Source organism: Apodemus sylvaticus, chromosome 6, assembly GCF_947179515.1.
Source record: "Apodemus sylvaticus chromosome 6, mApoSyl1.1, whole genome shotgun sequence".
Classification (NCBI taxonomy): Eukaryota; Metazoa; Chordata; class Mammalia; order Rodentia; family Muridae; genus Apodemus; species Apodemus sylvaticus.
In genome coordinates, this window is record NC_067477.1 from 57,595,118 (window position 1) to 57,620,407 (window position 25,290).

General features: G+C 40.2%; 1 protein-coding gene across 5 annotated transcripts in view; it reads right to left on the reverse strand.

Annotated features, from left to right (window-relative positions):
- The window catches only part of Fancm (FA complementation group M), a 59,180-nt gene that overhangs the window by 20,387 nt on the left and 13,503 nt on the right, over positions 1-25,290 (reverse strand). For all 5 annotated transcript variants that reach the window (XM_052185767.1, XM_052185768.1, XM_052185771.1 and 2 more), the window contains exons 5-14: positions 24,258-24,389; positions 23,092-23,224; positions 22,062-22,190; positions 20,542-20,628; positions 19,590-19,774; positions 17,944-18,150; positions 16,133-16,337; positions 6,752-6,903; positions 6,328-6,483; positions 1,899-3,780 (exon numbers count right to left, since the gene is read on the reverse strand). In XM_052185767.1, coding sequence (XP_052041727.1) covers positions 1,899-3,780; positions 6,328-6,483; positions 6,752-6,903; positions 16,133-16,337; positions 17,944-18,150; positions 19,590-19,774; positions 20,542-20,628; positions 22,062-22,190; positions 23,092-23,224; positions 24,258-24,389 — 3,268 coding nt within the window. The remainder of the gene's footprint in view (positions 1-1,898; positions 3,781-6,327; positions 6,484-6,751; positions 6,904-16,132; positions 16,338-17,943; positions 18,151-19,589; positions 19,775-20,541; positions 20,629-22,061; positions 22,191-23,091; positions 23,225-24,257; positions 24,390-25,290) is intronic.

The window sequence follows — 25,290 nt, forward strand, 5'->3', positions numbered from 1 at the left end:
GATGCTCCTCAAAGACCCTTGCAGATCTTCTTCTATGGGGCTTAAAAAATTATCTCCCAGAATCTTAGCAGAATGTCAAAGTAGAGAATGGCTTTTGTTCACAAGGATTTGTGAATAGGGAGTTCGAGAAATCCATCAGAAATCCATTCCTGGTGATTGCTTAAGATTTCTCAGCATTGTATTAGGAGAAATGCACCTAGCTACAACTGAGGCCTTTACATGCTTGTGGGTATATTTGCAGTCTGGGATGAACCTACAGCCCAGCATGTCACACAAACTCACAGAGCTACATCATAATCCTGGATCCCCAAGAAAAAAAATCAAGGAGAATCAGGTTCAGAAACCTCACAGGGTCTACACAGGATGAGACTGGAAAACATGGAGAACAGTCACAGGCCCAGAGTCCTAATCCAAGACCCCCTAGTGGCAGGCTAGGCATGGGCACACAGATTATTATGTATTTCATTGCCAACAATTCCTGAATTAGCCTGGTGGAAGGAGCTTCTCTATGCTCAGACGAACTTCCAGATGAGTTCAACTCTAATTTAAATTCTGACTCTAACACCACTCAGCTAAGACACTGCTAATAGAGTGAGATACTGAACACACACACACACACTCCAATTATTGTTCTTTCCTCATTATCTTCTAATGAAGCCGCAGTGAAACAAATCACTTAGCTACAGCAATTATTATTTCAGGAAGAGTGTTTTAACTGCCTCAGTGGAGTTTTAAGGAACCCTCCTCCCACATCAAACATACAGAATGGTAAAAAATATTAAATCCTCTTTTAATTAGGAGAAGCAAAAAGTACTAGCTATAGATTTCCTTATTACTAATTCTTTTATCTATATGCTGTTCATTATATTGTATGTAAGCAACAGTTAAATTCAAGGCAAGGAGAAGTTTCAGTTTAGATGATACAGAAATAGAAAACTGCACCTATCAATGGGTAATAAAGATGTTATTAAACAAGAATCGAAGGCTCAGAGGGACCATATAACTCAGGGATTCTCAACCTTCCTAAAACTGCTGCCCTATACTACAGTTCCCCATGTTGTAGTGACCTTTAATCATAATTATTTTTGTTGCTATTTCATAGCTGTAATTTTGCTATAGTTATGAATCGTAATAAAATATCCCTGTTTTCTGATGGTCTTTGGTGACTCCTGTGAAAGGGTCAATTTAACTTTTGGGTCAAGACCCAAAGGTTGAGAGCTACCTAGTGAGAACCACGATAACTAGTGAGGAGGAATGACAGAGCAGTCCCTAAGCTATGTTTTAAAAATTAAATGTTCTTTAACGGGCAGAGGTAGACACACACAGGAACTCAGATTTAAAGCTACTGTGAAGCGCTGGTCTCTTGATCTTGTGGTCTGAATATGTTCGGAATATGTTCTGAATATGTCCTAAATAGTTCTATAAACACTTGAGCCTCCTTAAGCTCTCCTTTGTTTCGTTAATTTTAACACCTCAATTCTCTATTACTTTCAGCACCTAAATTATACGTACATTCCTGAGGAACCAGACTGAAAGTCATCAATACCCAGGAATCCTTCCCAAACTAATCAAACTCAACATCTTTTCACCGCCTTCTCAACGTCTTAAAAAGCCAGTATCTTGACAGTTATCACTTTTTCCAAATGTCTTATATGAGTTTCACAAACAAGTAATTGGGCCAAATCTCACACTTCTTTGTGAATTTGACGGTAAATAGTATAAATCATTCCTGTGGCATACAAATTCAAATCCCCTGACAATAGCATCAACTTAAAAAACAACATATGTAATTATCTAATTTGATATGTATGCTGAAAAAAATGAGTTTTGGAGTCGTACAGACTTACTTTTGGAGCACATTTCCCAGAAAGTCCTGCATTTCAGAGACAGACTCTTACCTTCAGTGCGACAAGGGGACTGATGCCTAAAGAGGTGATCACTGCTCTTGGTCTCTTCTACAGAAAATCCTAGGTTGTCCAATCGTGGGTTCAACGTCATTTCGAAACCCCGTGCACCTGCCTTCTCCTTGGTAGAGTCTAGTGTCTCAAGCATGTGTGCTCCTGTGTCAGAGTTCGTGTGTGACTTAGAAAGCGGAGTACTCATGACTCTCTCCTTCACTGGTGGGGATGGGACAAAGTGGAAAGATGCACACTCCTTGTTCTGTGCCCAAGGTGACCACTGCGCTTTCTCAGTTGGGATTGGAGATATGGCCCCACCCAGTGGACCTGAAGCACCACGGGCCTCCATCTCCGTATCAGAATGCCGTCCTGGCACATGGGCTGCTCCTAGGGAGCCACTCCTTTCAGATGCACGTGCAGGGATTTCATCATCTGAACCAGAACTACAAAATCCTAAGTCAAAGGTAACAGAAAATAAGTCTGCAGAGCAATCAAAAGTCTGTCCCTCGGGCTTCAGGTCTTCTTGTCCATCTTCCACACCTTCATGACATTCCCAGCTCTTAGCATTGGAGATGATCTCATCTTCCGCTTCAGAATCATCATCTAACAACAGTTCATCAGAAATTAAGAAGTGCGAGACTGGAGGCATTTCACTTGTAAGAGTTTCACCTGGCGCACAGAGGGGCTGACTGACACTGCTGAAGGGAGGAAGGCCTGCCCCATTTAACGCTTCATTTCCATCTTCAATATTCTTCAAATCATCTTCGAACAACAGTAAACTCTCATCTTCATCAGTGAACAATACTGGGGGTTCACTATCATCATGGCAGTTCTTGTCAGCCAAATTACTCTCAAGGTTTACTTGTATTTCACCATAACTGTTAAATACTAAATTTTGATTTTTAATATTATGGACTTTACTATCAGAGTCACAGAAGGAGAGCTGATCAGAAATCTTATTGTGAGTTGTGCCAGGGAAACAATATTTTTCAGAAGGATGGTTAATACATTTAGCTGAATTCAGTTCTAAGTTTTGTTGAGGATTCCCAGCAGAGTGTGATGCCAAAGAAGGAGGTTTAGGACTGTGTTCATGCTCTGGGTAGGGGGAGCCAGGTTTAGGAGTGCATTCATGCTCTGGGTAGGGGGAGCAGGATGCACTGTCAAGTTCAAAACCCTGAGTAACATCATACTCCATGTCTGAGAGCCCACTGAGGGATGGGGGAGACCGGGATAAAAACCTCTCCACATTAGCTAGCACCTCTTCTGTCATGGGCTGACAATTATAAAACTGCTCAGCGGCTCTATCTGTGTGCAGCTCTTCTTCCAATGGAGGAAACAAATTTGATGATATAGATTTCTCATCACTGAAACTACTATAACCAGAATCTAATGAGTACCTGGCCAGTGATTTATTTGTGACCTGACACTCCATTAGTAATGTTCCTGGATGGCTATCATCTTCAGTAACAGCACCCAGGATGGAGAGTCCACCTACATCTGCCATCCTTTCATCACTGAGTTGGTCTACCTGGGAAACAGCTTCGGCAGGAGAATGTCTATCAGTGTCTGAAGAATCATCATCATCATCATCACTTTGCTCAGGAGTCTGGCCTTTTCTCACTGTTCTACAAGCTTTTTCCCTTAGAGAAGTAATTTTGGTCCATTTAGAATTCATTTTAACAGTGTCAGCAAGGTCTTCCTTAGACTTTATCACCGACAAGGAACCTCCTGCATTTACGCTCTGTCTAAATGAAGACTTCTGAGGAGCAATACTGGTGATACTAGCTACATTAGTATATCCATTTCTAGAAACATTGTATTTTGAGCAGACATCTTCCATTTGTAGAAAAGGTCTAATTTTCAATTCATAGCTGCATTCATCCTACAAAACAAGAAACAGCAGAAAGTCAGAAAAACAAAATAAGCCAATTCTAAGAAATGGGTAATACTTTTCTAAAAAACTGCATCACTCACAGATTTAGTTTGAAATCCCCCAACTTCTAACAAATTAAGAAATAAAATGTAAATGCCAACAGTATGAAATCACTGGCTGCTTTTTAATCTCAAGACGCAGAGCCACCACAATGGCAAGTCTTACACAGATCAGCTTAAATCAGTAGGTAAGGCTATGGATACCTAGCATATAATTAAGAAATTAATTTCCCAAAAATATACATATAGTAAATTGAAATTCTCAATAATAAACCAAGAGAAGCCTTGTTTGCTTGTCTGGTTTGCGTTTCCAAGACATGGTCTTGGCTCGCAGCTCAAGCTAACATGTCCTTTTGCTTCTGTCTCTGGGCTTCTGGGGTTATAGGCATGAACCACAACCTGAAAAAACACTTTCTGAGTCCCCTAGAAATAACCAAAGCTTTGGATATGGTTCCATTTTTTAAGCAAAATTATCAAGCAAGATGGTTTTAAAATTTTCTAATCAATAGCTTTTGTGGGGCTGCAATCTCCATCGTTCCCCTGCCTCCCTGAGAAGGCTTCTTTAATCATAATTTCTCTGTTGCCCATAAATGTAACCAGTCACCTCTCTACATTTCTGAATAATAAATAAAGTAATTGTTAAGGTCAGCAATATCTGTTTCCTGCTAGTAGATGTATCCAGAGAGATATAACAGTTTCTTTGGCTTCTTCGCATTTGTGGTGATAGGTCCAAGAAGCCAGCTCCAGATACAGAAGTCCTTCCGTAAATGTGTTACTTTGATGGTAAATAATTTGCTAAGATCCATGACTCATTTATCCACTTAAAAGCATTCACAATCATCCCCCACAATAAAAGCAGCTACAAATAATTAAACTGATTTTTGTGCCAATTACTGTTAAAATTCCTTACATCATTTTAACACAAGAGTCCTATGAAGCAGGTACTCATCCCAGATTTCATACTTATGAGAGGCCCACTATTTAACTCCCGTGGAAATTGACAAACTATTTAAGGGGGTGGGGGCTATAGCTCAGTGTATATACGATAAAGTGTATACAGTAAGTTGTTTACTTCGCATGCATGAGACCCTAGGTTCAGTTCCCAGTACGAATAACAAAACAAACAAAAGAAATGTTGGAGAAACTAGTGATTCCAACTAGTGGTGGTGCGTGTCTTACTCCCAGCATTGACAGTCAGATGCATCAAGATCAACTTGGGAAACATGGAGAGTGGTAAACACAGAGAGTTCTAGGCCAGCCAGACCTACATAGTGAAATCCTGACTCAAAAAAACTAATAAACAAACACAGCAACAAAAAGAAATTACTGATTCTCTAATCTACCACCGGCATAGAAAGATATGATGGACAATAATTTAAGAAATCCAAAATCCCAATGCAACAAGAATCTTTTTGATATTTCAAAAGATCTTATTTTATTATTATTTTTAATTGTTAAAGTTAATTTATTGTGTGCATGGCATGAGGGCAAATCCAACAAATCTATAGAGGTTATTGGATCTCCAGAAGCTGGAGCTACAGGCAGCTGTGAACACCAATGTGGATGTTGGGAACCAAATTCAGGTTTGCAACTCTTAACCACTAAACCTTCTCTAGGTTCTATAACAAGAACCTTGAAGTGGCTTTATAAACAGTTATATAAATCACTCAACCATTTAGAATTGTACTGTAACATGGTATTTAGATGATGTTCTTCTCACACTTAATGAAATCTACTTCTTTTAAGGCAGAAAGTAAGTTCTTTGCTGAGATGTAAGGCACTATACAAAAAACATCTATAACTATAATTAATTTTAATAAACACTTTTGTTTCTTGTAACAAAGACTTCAAATTTATCCTGAAGATTAAGGGCTGGGAATGTAGCTCAGCTGGTGGAGTGCTTACTTAGAATAAAGAAGCCCAGGGTTATATCCCTGGGACCCCACATAAGAAACATACAGGTGGAGACTGGTAATCCCAGCACTGTAGAGGTAGAGGGAGGAGGTTTAGAAGTTCTAGGTCATTCTTGGCTACATGTGGAAGTCAAAGTAGCCTAGAGTACATGAAACTCTCTCTCTCTCTCTCTCTCTCTCTCTCTCTCTCCCTCTCTCTCTCTCTCTCTCTCTCTCTCTCTCACACACACACACACACACACACAGCTACACATATACACATCTATACACACACACACTATATACACACATACACACCAAACAAAGAGCAGGAAGAGGAGACAAAAGAAAAAAAAGAAATAAGGAAATGTTAAGCATCCTAGTTTCTAGTTTCATTGGTACATTATCAAGAGACAGCCTCAGCCACCCGACCCTGAGCGGTAGCACATGCCTGTAATCCCAGCACTCACGAGACTGAAGCAGTTAGTCTGGAGTTTAAGCTACACAGTGAGACCCTGCCTCCAGAAACTGACAGGCGGAGGAAGGCAGGAAGAAAAGGGTAGAAAGGGGTTTCAGAGTGCGGAGAGAGCTGTAAGAATCTGTACCTCTTCGTGTCTCATTTCTTCTATCATTTGCATAATGCTTATAAAATGGCGGCACCGATACGAATGGTCAACTTGATATGTAGGAAGCGGATGATCTTGCCAGACACTCCATTCGGAGAGAGAGAGTTGGTGAATTCCAGTAGTTGGTTCTTGAGTCTTCATTTAAAAAATAACAAGGAATGAGATTTGCAAGCCAATTTTAAAGACATGCTTCGTTACAAATAACAAACTTACTGTAAACCACTTCAATTCACATAGGCACTCTCAACTAAAATCCACAAGGGATCCTTACGAGATTCTTCAAAGTTTGACTTTGGTGATTGCCTTTTAAACTGACTATTACTTTAGGTGAACTGACATTCCGATCACAAGCATGTATCACTGGGGCCAAACCCACTGCATAAGCACCGTGCACATGACTCACCGCTCTGTCCTCCTGCAAAGACTGGAAATGAGACCGAGGCAATGCCACTCCTTTAACCTCGTCACTGTCTCCTAACCTATAGAGTCTGTTCCATAGGTTAAATTCCTCTTCTGATAAGAGTCCATCTTTATTCGAATTACTAGCTTTTATTCCTGGAAGTTGAAACAATAGTTGGGAAGAGGTTTAAAGTAACCTACAAGACAAACACAAAATACCCAGTCCCACCTAAACCCTATTTGCTTCATTCATTCATTCATTCATTCATTCATTTATTTATTTATTTGCTTATTTATTTATTTATTTATTTATTTATTTATTTATTTATTTATTTATTTGGGTTTATTCGAAACAGGGTTTCTCTGTGTAGCCCTGGCTGTCCTGGAACTCACCCTGTAGACCAGGCTGGCCTCGAACTCAGAAATCTGCCTGCATCTGCCTCCCAGAGTGCTGGGATTACAGGCGTGCACCACCACCGCCCGGCTCTGCTTCATCTATTTACTTCTGGTTCTGCTAAACCAAAATTCCATTTCTGGAAAGTAGAACCGGTCACATAAAAGTACTGTGTATGGCTTCTCCATTCGACTGCTGCCTAAGCTCCTCTCACCTCTTTGAAACAGTTTTCCATGTACGCGCTAACCTCAGCAGTGGGCTCATTAGTGGAACAGAGAGCTAGGTGTCTGGCTTCTTTTGGACACTCAAGTAAAATCTGTTGTGAAACTTAGTTTGACTTACACATGAAAACTAGCACTAGCATAGCAGTATCAACATGGTTATCTGAACCCTTAGGAGGGAGAATAACATTAAGGACCAAGAAGCATTTAGGCTTACGTTTTAAGTAGGGGACAGATGGGAGGAGAAAAAGCAAGCAGGGAGAGAGTGTGAGGCGGAACTGTGGTGCAACTCAGGCAGACAAATCTCAAAGGTTACTAAACAGAACTCAGAAACTTTGGTCTGCATTATTCCTAAATACAATGCAGAAAGTTTTAGAAAAACGACTTTTCTGAAAACGTTTTCCCACCTGTAAAATTAAGAGCTTTAAGTAGGAGCTGGAGAGATGGCTCAGTGATTAAGAGCACCAACTTCTCTTCCAAAGGTCCTAAGTTCAAATCCCACAACCACATGGTGGCTTACAACCATCTGTAATGAGATCACACCTCCTCTGGTGTGTCTGAAGACAACTACAGAGTACTTACATATCGTAATAAATCAATTTTGGCCTTTCGGTCTGTCTGGGCTGGTGCCCTGAACAGATCTTAGGCACACAATCTCAGCAGTCAGTCCGACAAAACCCAGAGAAAGCTCCACTCCCGGGTGCTCTAACATGCCCAGGGTCAGGGTGAGAAGGACACAACATCTGTCCCAATAGCAGGAAGTTACTGGGACCAGCAGGACCCAGGTAAGCAGGAACTCCGCCAGACCAGTGGCTCACAGGTTCCTCCTAATTTGTCTGGGCCTGTGCCCTGAGCAGACCTTGGGCGCTAACTCCGCAGCTAGTCCCACAACACCCAAAGGAAGCTCCACTCCCGGGCAATTTTACACGCCAAGGATCACAGGAACACAGGATCTCAGGTTCCCAGGAGCTTGGCCACACAAAGATCTCAGGGTCCCAGAGGCAGCATGACTTGCAGGAGCTCAGACACATCCAGGATCTCAGGATCACAGAGACAGCTTGACTCTGCAGAATTCTGACACAACCAGGATCACAGGAGGGACAGGCTCCAGTGACATATAGCGAGGACAGGCAGCACTAGACATAACCAGATGGCTGGACACAAGCGTAACAACATAACCAACAGAAACCAAGGTCACTTGGCATCATCAGAACCCAATTCTTCCTCCATAGCAAGTCCAGGTTACACCATCACACCAGAAAAGCAAGATTCAGATCTAAAATCACTTCTCATGATGATGATGGACGACTTTGAAAAGGACATAAATAACTCCCTTAAAGAAATACAGGAGAACACTGGTAAACAGTTGGAAGCCCTTAAAGAGGAAACACAAAAATCCCTTAAAGAATTGCAGGAAACCTCAATCAAAAAGGCAAAGGAAATGAACAAAACCATCCAGTATCTAAAATCGGAAAGAAATCACAAAGTGAGACAACCGTGGAGCTAGAAAACCTAGGAAAGAGATAAGGAGTCATAGGCGGAAGCATCACCAACACAATACAAGAGATAGAAGAGAGAATGTCAGGTGCAGAAGATATCATAGAAAACATGGACTCAACAGTCAAAGAAAACAGAAAAGGCAAAAGCTCCTAACCCAAAACATCCAGGAAATCCAGGACACAGTGAGAAAACCAAACCAAAGGATAATAGGTATAGAAGAGAGTGAAGATTCCCAACTTAAAGGGCCAGTAAATATCTTTCAACAAAATTGTAGAAGAAAACTTCCCTAACCTAAAGAAAGAGATGCCTATGAACATGCTTTCAGAAGCCTTCAGAACTCCAAATAGACTGGACCAGAAAAAAAAAATTCTCCCATCACATAATAATCAAAACAGCAAATGCACTAAACAAAGAAAGAATATTAAAAGCAGTAAGGGAAAAAGGTCAAGTAACATATAAAGGCAGGCCTTTCAGAATTACACCAGACTTCTCACCAGAGACTATGAAAGCTAGAAGATCCTCTAAGAGAACACAAGTGCCAGCCCAGGCTGCTAAACCCAGAAAAACTCTCAATTACCATAGACAGAGAAAACAAGATATTCCATGACAAAACCAAGTTTACACAATATCTTTCCAAAAATCCAGCCCTACAAAGGATAACAGATGAAAAACACCAACACAAGGAGGGAAACTACACCCTAGAAAAAGCAAGAAAGTAATCTTTCAGCAAACCCACACAAACATAATTCCACCTCTACCAACAAAAATAACAGGAAGTAACAATCACTTTTCCTTAGTATCTCTTAATATGAAAATTAGTATCCTAATCGATTGAAATTCAAAAATATGAGGAATTAGAAATGTGTTGGCTGTCACCCAGTGATCTCTCCAATTTGGTCATTGGAGAAATATGTCCAATATTGTACAATCCATATACACTTTCTGCTTGTTTGTACGTGACAGTGTCTTGCGGTGTGCCACATAATGGTCTTGAAATCATGCTTCTCCTATCTCAGCCTCTCTATCAGTAGGATTGTTTCTCTGGTATTTTTACTCTATACTATGGTTTTCAGAACAGCTTACATATTTTAAAATTATTTATACAGCAAAAAGAAATGTAGACAATTAATTGGGAGGAGGCTTGTAAGAGAACAACAAAGATTAAGACTGAATGTTTTACTTGATATTTATAATTATTGTATCAATTTTGAAGACAACCTTATAAGTTACTCTTTTTCTGAGATGAATGCTTCAAAATCATCACAGCCAATGAACCAGAATCTTACCCTCACCATTGAAACAGTTCATGAATGACTTCATGGATAGAGCATCTTAAATAATTTCTTAAATGAATATAACCTGTTCCCTGTGGGCTGAGAATGATGACAATCACTCAAGGCAAATAGCTTTGGCCATAGCAGGAAATCTGTATGCAAATAATTGTGGCTACAATTCATTTCTTGGCATAGCACTGTCAACTCTTAGCTACAATGGAGGTAAAATCCTTTGGTGATGTGAGGGACATTGAAGTACAGTCTCATTACACTGAACTCCATTATCTAAAAATTGTTCCTATTTTGGGTTTCTACCACAGTTAAGACCCAAGATTGTAAGCTTTACTAAAAAGAAAATAAATAAACAAAAACTTTATCTTTTTATTTTCATAAAACATAATAACATGTTTGATAACATGTCCATTATTTTTATGATTGGTATAAAAATATTGTGTTGAATATGATAAAAAATAAAAATTAAAATTAATAAAAAAATAACTTCAAATATCTGAAGAAAGAAATTGAAGAAGATCTCAGAAAATAGAAAGATCTCCCATGTTCAAGGATTGCTAGAATTAATATAGTAAAAATGGCCATCTTGCCAAAAGCAATCTACAGATTCAATGCAATCCCCATCAAAACTCCAACTCAATTCTCCATAGAGTTAGAAAGAGTAATTTGAAAATTCATCTGGAATAACAAAACACCCAGGATAGTGAAAACTATTCTCAACAATAAAAGAACCTCTGGGGGAATCACCATCTCTGACCTCAAGTTATACTACAGAGCAATAGTGATAAAAACTGCATGGTATTGGTACAGTGACAGGCAGGTAGATCAATGGAATAGAATTGAAGACCAGAAATGAACCCACACATTTATAGTCACCTGATCTTTGACAAAGGAGCTAAAACCATCCAGCAGGAAAAAAGACAGAATTTTCAACAAATGGTGCTGTTTCAACTGGTGGTCAACATGTAGAAGAAGGCAAATAGACTGATTCTTATCTCCCTGTACTAAGCTCAAGTTCAAGTGGATCAAGGACCTCCACATAAGTCCAGATACACTGAATCTAACAGAAGAGAAAGTAGGGAAAAGCCTCAAACACATGGAAACAGGGGAAAATTTCCTGAACAGAACACCAATGGCTTATGCTCTAAGATCAAGAATTGACAAATGGGACCTCATAAAACTGAAAAGCTTCTGTAAGGCAAAAGACACTGTCAATAGGATAAAACATCAACCAACAGATTGGGAAAAGATCTTTACCAACCCTACATCTAACAGAGGGCTAATATTCAATATATACAAAGAACTGAAGTTAAGACTCCAGAGAACCAAATAACCCTATTAAAAAATAGGCAACAGAGCTAAAAAGAGAATTTTCAACTGAAGAAAATCAAAGGCCTGAGAAGAAGCACCTAAAGAAATGTTCAACAACCTTAGTCATCAGGGAAATGCAAATCAAACAAACCCTGAGATTCCACCTCATACTATCCAGAATGGCTAAAATAAAAAACACAGGTGAAAGCAGATACTGGCGAGGATGTGGAGAAAGAGGAACACTCCTCCATTGCTGGTATGATTGCAAGCTCATAAAACTACTCTGGAAATCAGTTTGGCAGTTCCTCAGAAAATTAGACATAGCTATACCACTACTGGGTATATACCCAGAAGATGCTCCAACATGTAATAAGAACACATGCTCCAATATATTCATAACTTCCTTATTTATAATAGCCAGAAGCTGGAAAGAACCCAGATGTCCCTAAACAGAGGAATGGATACAAAAAATGTGGTATATTTACACAATGGAGTACTACTCAGCTATTAAAAACAATGAATTAATGAAAGTCTTAGGCAAATGGAAGGAACCAGAAAATATCATCCTGAGTGAGGTAACCCAATCACAAAAGAATACACATGGTATGCACTCATTGATAAGTGGATTAGCGGAGATGCTTGGAATATCCAAGATACAATTCACAGACCAGAAGAAACTTAAGAAGAAGGAAAACCAAAGTGTGCATACTTTGGTCCTTCTTAGAAGGGGGATCAAAATACCCACTGGAGGAGATACAGAGACAAAGTGTGGAGCAGAGACTGAAGAAAAGGTCATCTAGAGACTGCCCCACCTGGGGATCCATCCCATATACAGTCACCAAACCCAGACACTATTGTGGATGCCAACAAGTGCTTGCTGACAGGAGTCTGCTATAGCTGTCTCCTGAGAGGCTCTGCCAGTGCCTGACAAATACAGAGGTGGGTGCTCTCAGCCAACCACTGAACTGAGCACAGGGTCCCCAATAGAGGAGCTAGAGAAAGAACCCAAGGAGATGAAGGGATTTGAAAGCCCATAGGAAGAAAAACAATATCCACCAACTAATACCCCCAGAGTTCCAGGAACTAAACCACCAACCAAAGAGTACACATGGGGGGGGGGGGGACCCATGGCTCCAGCCAAATACGTAGCAGAGGATGGCCTTGTTGGACATCAGTGGGAGGATAGGCCCTTGGTCTTGTGATGGCTCGATGCCCCAGTGTAGGTTAATGCCAGGACAGGGAAGGGGGAGTAGTTGGGTTGGTGCGCAGAGGGAGGGGGGGTGGACTAGGGGTTTTTCTAAGGGGAAACGAGGAAAGCGGATAAGATTTGAAATGTAAATAAAGAGAATTTCTAATTAAAAAAAAATAAGGGTATGACTGGGAAGAGAGGAAAGAGGGTGGCTGCAATTGGTATGTAAAGTGAATAAATAAATCATTGGGGTCAAAAGTGTAGTAACAAACCATTCAGATTGTACATAAGCAGGACTCAATAGCTGTTGGTCTTTGAAAGATATAAACCACCATATCTTTAACATGGTTAACTGACAAGCCTGTGAAACAACAGGTGTTGACATCAGAAAAATTATAGACAGTAAGTCAGCATGCACTGGGGCAGGTAAATACTCAACATATTGAAAAATCAATAGGTCCTTGTAATTTTCTTATATTTGTCATTTAAAAGAAATCTGGAAAATGGAGGGAAAAAAATAAATCTTTGGGTCAGAGAGAGCAGAGGTCCTGAATTAAATTCTAAGCAACCATATGATGGCTCACAACAATCTGTACAGCTACAGTATACTCACACATAAAATAAATAAAGAAATCAAGCCGGGCGGTGGTGGCGCACGCCTGTAATCCCAGCACTCTGGGAGGCAGAGGCAGGTGGATTTCTGAGTTTGAGGTCAACCTGGTTGGTCTACAGAGTATGTTCCAGGACAGCCAGGGAAGAAAGAAAGAAAGAAAGAAAGAAAAGAAAGAAAAGAAAGAAAGGAAAGAAAGGAAAGAAAGGAAAGAAAGGAAAGAAAAGGAAGAAAAGGAAGAAAAGAAAGAAAGAAAGAAAGAAAGAAAGAAAGAAAGAAAGAAAGAAAGAAAGAAAGAAAGAAAGAAAGAAAGAAAGAAAGAAAGAAAGAAAGAAAAAGTTTTAAGTAAATGATCTTAGAGGCTCTCTAACTTACTCTAATTTTTAAAGATATTTTCATTTCTTTTTCTTTTATGTGTATGGGTGTTTTGCCAACATGCACAGTTCACTGTCAACAACATGTGTGCAATTCTAAAGGAGGCCCGATGAGGGTGCTGAGCCCCCTGAGACAGGGAGTTACAGACAGCTGAGAGTCACCATGTGGGTGCTTAGAATAGAAGCCAGGTTTACCCTGGAACAGCAGCTAGTGTTCTCAACCCCTGAGCCATGTCTCCAGCTTTTTAAACAGGAAGGGACTCCAATGTTTCAATTACTTAATAAAACTTTAAGCCTCTATACATTGATGAATATTTCCGTGCATGTATGATGATTTATGAAAAACTGCATGGAACATAATTGTAATTTTGAAAAGATGAGTCACAGGCACTGAAGTAGGGAAAATGTACACTAGCAAATACTTTACCAATTTTGCTTTGCTTTGTTTTTAAGAGAACCTCAACACTGACCTGGGACTTACAGTTCCATACAGTCCAGGCTGGCTTCTAAATAGAACACAGTACAAATGGCTGCTAATTACTAGATGAATGATGAAAGGCTGCATAGCCAATGGTGGTGTCCTTCTAAACGAAGGCAAGGGAATCCTGGGACCATGCATGGCAAAGGCAGTATCTGCCCGGTGCTCATACAGGGGAGAGCGTCCTCTGCCTTTGCTATGCAGTAGACACTGTAAATTCACACGCCATTTAACTGAGTGCTTAGTCTGCAACTGTTTTCTTTTTAAACTTTCAGTTTCCCTGCTGAGTTTCTGGCACTCCATGTCACCAGTGTCTTCTCCTTGTCATATCCATAATTTCTTATCTTTCCTAAGACTCAAAACATCTTAGAACATAGACTGAGCTTTTCAAAGAAAAAAACACTGTATAAAGACAGGTTCTGTGCCAGACAGTGGCCTCTTGAGTTGGAGGCCAGCCTGGTCTACAGATCAAGTTCTAGAACAGACAGGGTGACACAGATGTCTTAAATAACCAAAACAAAGATGATGATGATGATGATGACGACAGATGAGAAAGGAAGGGGAAAGGAGGAGGAAAAGGCGGAGGGTGAAGAGGAGGAAAAGGAGGGTGAGGAGGAGGAAGAGGAAGAGTAGGAGGAAGAGAAGAAGGAGAAAAAGGAGGGTGAGGAGGAAGAAGAGGAGGAAAAGGAGGGTGAGGAGGAGGAAGAGGAGGAGGAAGAAGAGAAGAAGGAAGAAGAGGAGGGTAAAGAGGAGGAAGAGGAGGAGGAAGAAGAGGAGGAGGAGGAGGAAGAGGAGGACAAGGAGGAGGAGGAGAATGCTCTGTTTCTTTTGGGAGCCAATATCTCCCATTAATTCTCCAAAATAACAAAACAGTGGGAAAGAGGAGAGACGCTGAGGCATGCACTCCAAGCCTTTTAGAAAACAGAGTTGTTTCTTAGGCCACATGCATGTAAATCTACAAGAATGATCCACAGATATCAGGGGATTAGGTACTTTTCAAAAAGAAATTCCTAATTGTTACCATGGGAAAACAGAGCATCTACAATGCCACTCAGCTGCTGCTGGCCTTGTTGTAAATGTGCATGTTAAGAGTGAGATTCCTGCCAAGAGAAGGACCGGGCACAGTGAGCATGGTAAGTAAGCACTGTAAGAGTCAAGATGGCTTCCTGCAAAGGAAGAAGGAAAGGTAAGAGTCAAGATGGCTTCCTGTAAAGGAAGAAGGAAAGGTAAGAGTCAAGATGGTTTCCCGAAATGGATGAAGGAAAGGTAAGAGTCAAGATGGCTTCCTGAAATGGATGAAGGAAAGGTAAGAGTCAAGATGGCTTCCTGCAAAGGAAGAAGGAAAGGTAAGAGTCAAGATGGTTTCCTGAAATGGATAAAGGAAAGGTAAGAGTCAAAATGGCTTCCTGAAATGAATGAAGGAAAGGTAAGAGTCAAAATGGCTTCCTGAAATGGATGAAGGAAAGGTAAGAGTCAAAATGGCTTCCTGAAATGGATGAAGGAAAGGTAAGAGTCAAAATGGCTTCCTGAAATGGATGAAGGAAAGGTAAGAGTCAAGATGGCTTCCTGAAATGGATGAAGGAAAGGTAAGAGTCAAGATGGCTTCCTGAAATGGATGAAGGAAAGGTAAGAGTCAAGATGGCTTCCTGAAATGGATGAAGGAAAGGTAAGAGTCAAAATGGCTTCCTGAAATGGATGAAGGAAAGGTAAGAGTCAAGATGGCTTCCTGAAATGGATGAAGGAAAGGTAAGAGTCAAAATGGCTTCCTGAAATGGATGAAGGAAAGGACCAGGAAAGAAACAAAGCCAAAGGGAAGGCTCCTGAGTTCCACTGAGGCTCCAGCCTGTTCCATTCACTTTGTGAGAACAGAAAGGAGCCTGAGCTGCTGGAACCCACGCCCCAGGAATCCCTGCTTAGTAGTTGTACAAATGGGAATGAAAGACCTAGACTGTAAAACAAAACCAGGGCATACCCAGACCGGGAGGGAGTGAAGAATCTGTCAAGTGTACAAGTCTGACTTACCACCCCTTGAGGAAAATGACTTTCGCTGTAGACTTCGAGCCTTCTCTGGTTCATATATACCAGGTGTGATGAACATTTTATGTAATTCAGGATTGATTTTATCAGGAACCATTCGTGGACTTCCTTGGTATAAATGAAGGACTTGTCTGTTACCTGAAATAGCTTTATAAATATTTTTTTTGTTGGACTGACTCTGATTATATGTCTGCAAAACAAATACAAAATACACTTTTTTCATTGTTTTTGTAGTAATCATTTAGCTTTAATAAGCAATTAGTATGTCTGAGATATATAAACTATGTTTCTTTTAAACATAAAAATTACACTTTGATTCACTTAAGTACTAGGAAATAGAATTCGTAACATGAAACAGATCACTAAGTTAGATTCTTGAGGAAAATAATTTTAAAATCTATTACTACAAAAACTTAACAACTATTTGTAAAAAGGAAAAAAAAACCATACATATATGTGAGAATCTCATGGCACCATATATTTTTATTGGCTTACTGCTTTTGAAACGGCTGACATTTGTATCTAAGAATAAGGTTATATTTGGTGCAAGAAAGAGTTACGGGAGCGGAAATGAGGCCTTTACTTCAGCTTGCTCATCGGCCTCCATTTCCACTTTCTTCACTGCTTCCAACAACTGAAGCATCACTCTGCTCACAGGCACAGGCTGGACCAGATCACACAGATAATGCAGAGCACCTGAAGCACTGCACAGCGCACATGACGCGCTAAGTGTGAGCCATCACTACCACCTTACAGGCCAGGGACACACAGCTACAGAAAGATGTTAGGTGGTCTGGCTAGGTAATAAAATCAGAGTGTACATCTATTATTTGACATGTAAACATTACATTTATTAGGATCATTTTATGGATAACACGCATTATAATCACACGAACATTCTTACTGGATGGAATTCATTTTTCAGGTTGAATTGAAGGGTGAATAAAAGATTTCAAATCAGTTTCTAAAAACTATCTCAGATGTTGAGAGAATCTGTAATGTCAAATTGTGTATTTGCTTACTGAATTTGTCCCAATGTGTTATAAAATTAGTCAGTATTTTATGGTAATAGTGTAAAAAGTGTAATGTCATATTGAGAAAGTCCTGCCATCCATGACCATAGGGAATATTAATTCAAGTTCCTTTCCAAATAGACAAGGTACCAACACATCTCAGAGAAGAACTAGAACACCAATACACTATGCTTTACATACAGTGTGTTAGCTCTGGTGCATGGTGTTAGCTTTTCATTTATTCAATTTAGCTAATTATTTAAGATTCAAAACTACTGTTAAAGGAAAATAATCTAAGCACAGATATTGTAGACGTCCAGGGAGGGGCTGCACACATAGCTGGCTGGGTACAGAGCTTGCCCAGCATACAGAACTGGGCAGCACTGGTACACACATTTAATCACAGCACTTAGGAAATGAAGGCCAGAAGATCACAAGTTCTAGGTTATCCTTGGCCATAAAGTGAGTTCAAACTAGCCTGGGATACAGAGATGGTGTCATTAAAAGAAAAGCGTAAGGAAGTGGGAAAGTGAATACACATGAGTGGTTATATCGTACAGTATTCGAGTTGTACAACTCACATACACATTTTGATGTACCAAAATGTGTTTTCTCAAATCGGAAAAAAATAGGAAAGTGAATTCTACCAAAAATTCTTCCTCATAATCAAGACAAAATAAGAATCTAATAACAATGTAGGCACATTTGCTCAGAGTGTTCAGATTTGAATGCAAGACTGTCTCTCAAATTTCGATGTCAGTCAGGCTTACACAGTCCACTTACACGCTCTTCCCGTCCTTCAGCGAGGATAACAACAATCCTGCCTTGCCGTCTGCGGCCGGTTCTACCCATGCGCTGTATGAGGCGGATTGGGCTCTTCTGGGCATCAAAACATATTATAAGATCAACTTCCCCTATATCCAAACCTTCTTCTCCAACACAGGTGGAAACAAGCGTGTTATAGCCACCATCACGGAACTGTCTCACCACCTCAAACACAAACAACTCAAAATCACTTCATGAAATACCACCAATTTTCAGGTTTGCATTTTTCCCCATTCATTTTGAAAAGGTAAAATCAGATTTTAAAGCATTAAGAATATCACATGGGGGCAGGGAACACGGGATATCATAAAATGACAAAATAAACCAAAACAGTGCTGATAAAATGGAAAGAACAGTCCTAATTCCTTTGTTTGAATAATGACTATGATGCTGAGTCCCTCTGTTAATAACTTCATGTTTCTCAGTTTACAAGGAAGCCCAGTTTTACTTTTTGCATCACTGAGAGGAGAACAGGACAGGGGAAAAGCCTGGGGCTAATTATTCCTATTCATCATACCTTAGAACTAAATGTATGATTCTGCATATCTAACGAAGAATGTTCAGTCCTGGAATGGCCATGCTCACTTTAAATCCTAGTATTGAGGAGGCAGATGAGACTGAGTTACAGACCAGCTAGGGCTACAAAGTGAGACCCTGTCTCTAAATAGATAAGAGAATCAGAAAGAATGCCTCAGGTCTGAAAGCCAGCTTAGCACATAAGGACACCTGACAGCATGCCTCACAACCTGAGTGTGACCTCTGGGATGGGGGAAGGGGAGAAGGAACGACTTCCACAGCTGGTCCCCCATCTCTACAAGCACACTGTGACATGTGTGCGTCCACACACACAAAGTAAGTTTAAAATAAGAGCTATAGAAATGGATCACAACTAAAAGCAACTTCTATTCTTATAGAAGACCCAGGTTTGATCCCCAGAGCCCACACCGAGCTGGTTCATAACCACCTGTAACTCTAGCTCCAAGGGATCTGACACCCTTTTGATCTCTATTTTAACCATATGTACACACCCATACACACATAATGAAAAACAAAAATACTTGTAGAAAGTGAAAATAATGTGCCATTACTCCCAGAACTCTGGCACCCAATGGGCAAGCATGGGCTACATGCTAGAGATGTAAGAGCAGAATCATTCAACACTAGGCAGCTGTAATGGACACATCTGAAATCCTAGTGCTTGGGTGGTAGACACAGAAGCAGCACCAGTTCCAGGAACTATATAAACTGATTATCTCAAAACTCCAAGAAAAAATAACTGAATGAATAAAATTTCAAACCTATATAAAAACACATCTAATTTTTCAAAATGTACCTATCTTTACTTATATATTAATTATAAAATTTTTGTTGTTGTTGCAGGGTTCTTTTTTATGTGTTTAAGATAGTCTTGCTACATAGCTCTGGGGAGCCTAGAATATGCTATGTAGACCAGGCTAGTCCTAAACTCAGGCTAGTCCTGTCTCTGCCTCCTGAGTACTGGCATTAAAGACATGCACCACCACAACCAAGTTAGAAGATGGGTTATAACAGAGCTAATTCTTTCTATTTTTATTTCATTACCTGGAGAATTATTAATTAATTACCTGCAGTTGTTCCTTCTGGGTAAAACCTTTTGTGTTTTTCCCTGAAGCATGGCCAACAAACGTCATCACTCTAATAACTGGCTGGTGCTGTAAAAGCATTTCTGCAATCTCCTCAACGCTATCTCGAAATGACGAGAAGATCATAACTCTGCTCTCATGGTATTTATTTTCAGTGGTGTTCTTAGCTGTGGGACAGGAAATATGTTATGTGTTTAAAGAAGCATTTAAAACTAAGAAAATACTTCAGTAGTAGATGGCCTAGCACGTACAAAGCCTTCTGTTCAATGCCTAAGACTGCACCCCAAACAAAAGAGCATTGCGATACTAGAAAGCACAAGCCTGAAACTATGTACTCGTGAAAACCTACTTCAAAAAGTATCACACTCGTGAAAACCTACTTCAAAATTACTGAAGACATTTTCAACTCCCTATTTCTCATCAGCTGACATAGAATCAGCTCAATACCTGGATCAGTGCCTACAAACCCATCAATTTAGGCCACGCATGTGCTTCCTTTGCAGACAGAAGCACTGTAGAGCTCCAACTGAGTGCACCGACCTGCTCCATCTTCACTACAGGCCCTGTCTTCTCCTAAGCTGCTAGTCTTTCTAATTCACCACAATGGCTGATCAGTGTCTCAGTGCTCAGAAAGAAGTGGAGGAAGATGCTGAACGACCATTCCTTCTCCTGGTATCTCTCAGTGATCAAGAACACAGCATTACTAAACTGACTTGAGCTGGTTGATTCTCTATTTCCCTTAGACTGCCTCAAACTAAACTTCTCATGTAAAACCGTAGTTTTCGAATTCCATTATTTCTTTCGCTCCCACCTATCTCAACTTTCCAGAAGTTCTAAATATCATTATCCAGAGTAATTAGACTCTACCTCCTCCCTAGGGATTTTACTTTTTTTTAGTTACCACTTTGTCTTAAAATTACTAATTGTTACCCACCATTCCATGACTTGAAGTGTTCAAGTATAACTTCTTCCAGTTTCTTTAACTTTGGATGACTATAGACAAACTTTTTCTCTTCATTTCCTGAAGAGGGAGAAAAAAAATTATTTTTTTCTATATATTCCCGTATCAAAAATATGGTCTTGCCAGGCGGTGGTGGTACACGCCTTTAATCCCAGCACTTGGGAGGCAAAGGCAGGCAGATTTCTGAGTTCAAGGCCAGTCTGGTCTACAGAGTGAGTTCCAGGACAGCCAGGGCTACACAGAGAAACCTTGTCTTGGAAAAAAAAAAAGGCCTTGAACTCATAGAGATCTGGCTGCCTCTGCCGCAGGACTGTTGGGATTAAAGATGAGCTACACCAGGCTCAGCCCACATCAATTCTTTTTGAAAGGACATGCTAGGCTCGGAGAGGTAGCTGAGCAGAGCAGAGAAGGGCGCACACTGCTCTTGCAGGGTTTGGTTTCTAGGACTCACATCAGGTGACTCACAACCACCTGTAATTCCAATTCCTCTGACCTCCACCAGCATCCCTCCACCATACACACACACACACACACACACACACACACACACACACACACACACAAGAAACACAAACATGCAATTGTAATAAAAAAAATCTAAAACAAAGAAAAAATACACGCTAAAACTTAAAATTTTCCCTTAGCTGAGGTGGTACACTGTTGTAATTCCAGCACTTGGGAGGCTGAGGAAGGAGAATGAAGACTTCGAGTCCAGCCTCAGTTACAGAGTGCTCAAGCCTAGCCTTAGCACATGAGATCCTGTTTCAAAAACGCCCAAACAGGCTAGAGAGATGGCTCAGCAGTTAAGAGCACTGACTGCTCTTCCAAAGGTCCTGAATGAGTTCAAATCCCAGCAAGCACATGGTGGCTCACAACCATCTGTAATAGAGATCTGACGCCCTCTTCCTGTGTGTCTGAAGACAGCAGCAGTGTACTCACATACATTAAATAAATAAATACATAAATAGGTTTAAGAGAAAAAAAAACCAAACACAAAAACCTTATTTTTTGCCTGCCAAATGTAAATACCCCCTAAATAGCATGTAAGTGCAAACAAAGCCTTTAATTTTCATGAGAATGTCATTTGGAGAGACTCAGCGAAACAAAAAGAAATAAAAATACATTATTTTTAGTCAAACTACATTTCAATATTGAGCAGTCCTGGGACTTTTCACTACCAGTAACTACTGATATATCCACTTAATGCTTATTAGCTATATATAAATGTGTATACATCAATCTTAACTCACTGAACAAAACAGAAGCATTTAGCAGGACTGTGGCTACACAAATAGAAGAATGTATACACAGATGTACACAAACAGGGAATAGCTTCAACATTAATCTTAATCAAGAAAAACAATATGTAGTAGTATTTATTTTTCTGAAGGGGTCTTCTATGCTGCTGGGGCTGAAGTGATCCTCCTTCCTCAGCGTCCCACCAGCTGTCGCTGTACTCAGGTAAAGGATCAGTTCTCACTGAAACATCAGACCTTTCTGGAAAGCCGAAGCGTCGCCAGCTGCTGCAGGATCTCGCACGTGAGCAAACGTGCTCTGCAGGTGAGTGTAGAGGCTCATGAAGTCCTCATTTCGGCTGAGCTCATTCTTTGCCCGTGTCATTCCTTTAGGAAACATGAAAAGGTTTCATAAATAAGAACATTTACTCTTTATTAAAAAGAAAGGAGACTAGCTATGAAGGCAAACTTCTCAAATTTAACATGGAAGTCAACAATCTGCCCTAGAATTGAAGGGTTCTTTGGAGAGTTCACTGTGTTAGATGGTGTTTTTGTAGTGTGTGTAGGTAAAAGACTAAGGCAGACTCCTGAAGGAATGTTTAGCTGACAGACACAGGAGAGAGGATGGTCTGCTAAACTAAGCACATGAAAGGACGCGCGGTGAAGGATTCTTTGCTAATGACACGTGTATTGGCCCACCTTGCACTGCGTAGTTGAGCTGCATTTATTAAGACTCCATAGAGAGAAACACACAAAACACTTCTGATGATGTATCAGTTTCTTGCTGCTTCTGTGGACTCAGGCTGACTGGATGCATGTGCTGAAGCTAGACCCAAGGAGGATCTGTGATGTCTGGAGGGTATAAATAGGACTCGCCGGACAGTGACGGGGTCTGAGCTGGGCTTGCTTAGAGAGCTAGATGTGCAAAGTTTGTGAGTCTCACATCTTTGCTGATCTTCCCTTCATTGGGAGAGGCACAGCTGAGAACTCCTGGCATCCCTCTGGGTCCCTCCTGCTGACTCAGCTGAGGCCTGCTGTCCCGCTAGGTTGTGACATCACTAGATTATACAAACCATACTTAGAAGGCCCCATGCCTACCAATGAATGATCAACACAAAAGGAACTCAATGGTATTTAAGGAGATTTTTGTTTCACATTGCTTTCTCTAGATGTTTTTGCCTTACTGGTCTGTTGCTTGTTTTTGTGGACTCAAACCTTGGTTTTGGCTCAATGTCTTGAACCAGAACAACACGCCATTGTTTCTTTGGAATAATTTCATATAACTTACCTTTAGTTCCATCCATGATTCCAGAAAGAAAGAAATACAATGACCGCATTCCCATTTGCTGCAATAACTCATAGCCATGATATAAACTAATGCAGATGGCAAACTCTCCTTCAATTATGCCTTGCTGAATTCCCTGGAAGAAACATGTCAAATTTAACCAGAGAAGAAATGATAATACCCACTCCATGCCACTGTCACTGTAACTCAGTAAGGTTCAGATCATCAGGACAACCGTCTACACTGGTTACAACTTGATGGTTCTACCTGACAGTGTCACCTGACAGAATGTGGCTATGTAAGTATCATGCAGTTTCCATATAAAGCCCATCCCTTAAAAAAGGGAATCAGCAGGAAACTAGTATTTATTATTTTTCTTCATAGGTAAATTATTTGCAATATATAGTCCGTTCATGTGTCCTTTCAAAGCTGTTAATAATTATCTATAGGTCAAGCACTGAGGCAAATCTGTGAGCTATGAAGGAGATGGAGAATAGTTGGATAGACTTAGTCTCATGAAGGACAAATATTTTGTTTTGTTAATCTCTCCATCTGTGTGTGTGTGTGTGTGTGTGTGTGTGTGTGTACCCTGGAATCTTGCTTGTGATATGGCACATCTGTATCCGCAGCACTCCTATGGCAAAATGGGAGGTAGAGGCTGGTGGGCCAGCTAGCCAGAAGTATGCACGGAAGCATCACAAACAACAAGACTCTGCTTCAACAAGGAGGATGATGGGACTAAATGGGGCACGTGTGCCCAAACTCACACACATATAACATAAGTTAATTAAACATAAACTATATAAATCATACCTAAATTCTCTCTTAAAACACTTTTAATGTATTTACCTTGTGTGTGTATGTGTAGGTCAACAGGTCCTGAGGTTTGGTGGCAAGTGTTTTTACTGCTCTGCTGTCTCCTGCTACTCCTTTTGTTTGAGGTACAAGTCTCATACTGTACCCCAAGTTGTTTCCTGAATTGATAGCACTCCCTTTCCCTCAACTTCCCCAGGGCAAGGATAACAAATGTGAACCACCACACCTTCAATAAATTGTATGTAAACTCTTACTGAACTAATAATATATGCCTAAGAAGTTATAATTTAGATTTTACCAGGCACTCAGTAAACATTTAGTAAGCCAATAAAACTTAATTTAAAAATACATACCACAATATTTGGGGATGGATTTTTCCTAAATTGATCTCTTGCCAGAATTATCTGGTATTTTGTTAGATTGGGAATGTCTCTTTTCATCAAAACATTTCTCTGAATCAAAGAGCTGGCAAATGTTTCCAAAATCTGCAAATTTAAAAGAAATTTAGTTCAAATTTATTTTTAAGTCATTTTTCAAATACAATGACATTATCATATATTTACATGTGTGTGTTATATTAAGAGTTATATATTTAATGAAATATACTATAAACATAATTTTTAAATACAAGACATAAAAATTTGAAAGCACTGGCATTTAGATGCCATCTACCTAAGAGTGAGCAGAAGCATAAATTCAACTATAATTCAAGACCGTATCTACTTCTTTTCATTTCTTTTTCAGCACTAAGGGTTGAGCCCAAAGTCTCGCACTTGAAAGGCGCAACAAGTGCTCTGACTGAGCAGCATCCCAACTCTAGTCCTTTCTTTTCTTCTCCCTTCTTTCCCTCCCTCTCTCACTGCCACCTCACTTCTTAGGCAGGTGCTCACTATGGAGCACTGGCTTGCCACAGTAACATTTTGTAGACCAAGCTGAAACTCACAGAGATCCACCTGCCTCTGTCAGCTGTGAGTAAAGGTCTGTGTGACCATGCCTGGCCTACTAGCTTATTTCTAAATCAGGACAAGCCCAAATTTGAGGAAAGAGAAACTTAATTTCATTTCTCAGTGGGATAAGAGAGAGAAAAATGGAACCCATTCTTAATCAGTGAGGATGAAGATTTAAAAACACATGGTTCTTCCCCTAGGAGACTAAGAATAAAGGACAGACAGAACAGCCTTGAAAATACAACACTAGTATACTAGTTTCTCAATGGCTGCAATACTGACATTTGGTAATTGGGCCAGAGAATCCCTTGTTACAGGATGCCTATTGTGTACACAGCAGGATGACAGTCACTTCTGGCCTCTATGCAGTAGGAGCAGTAGCAACTACACTCTGGGCCCCCTCTCTCCCCTGTCCCCTTGCTCCCAGTTGAAGCAATAA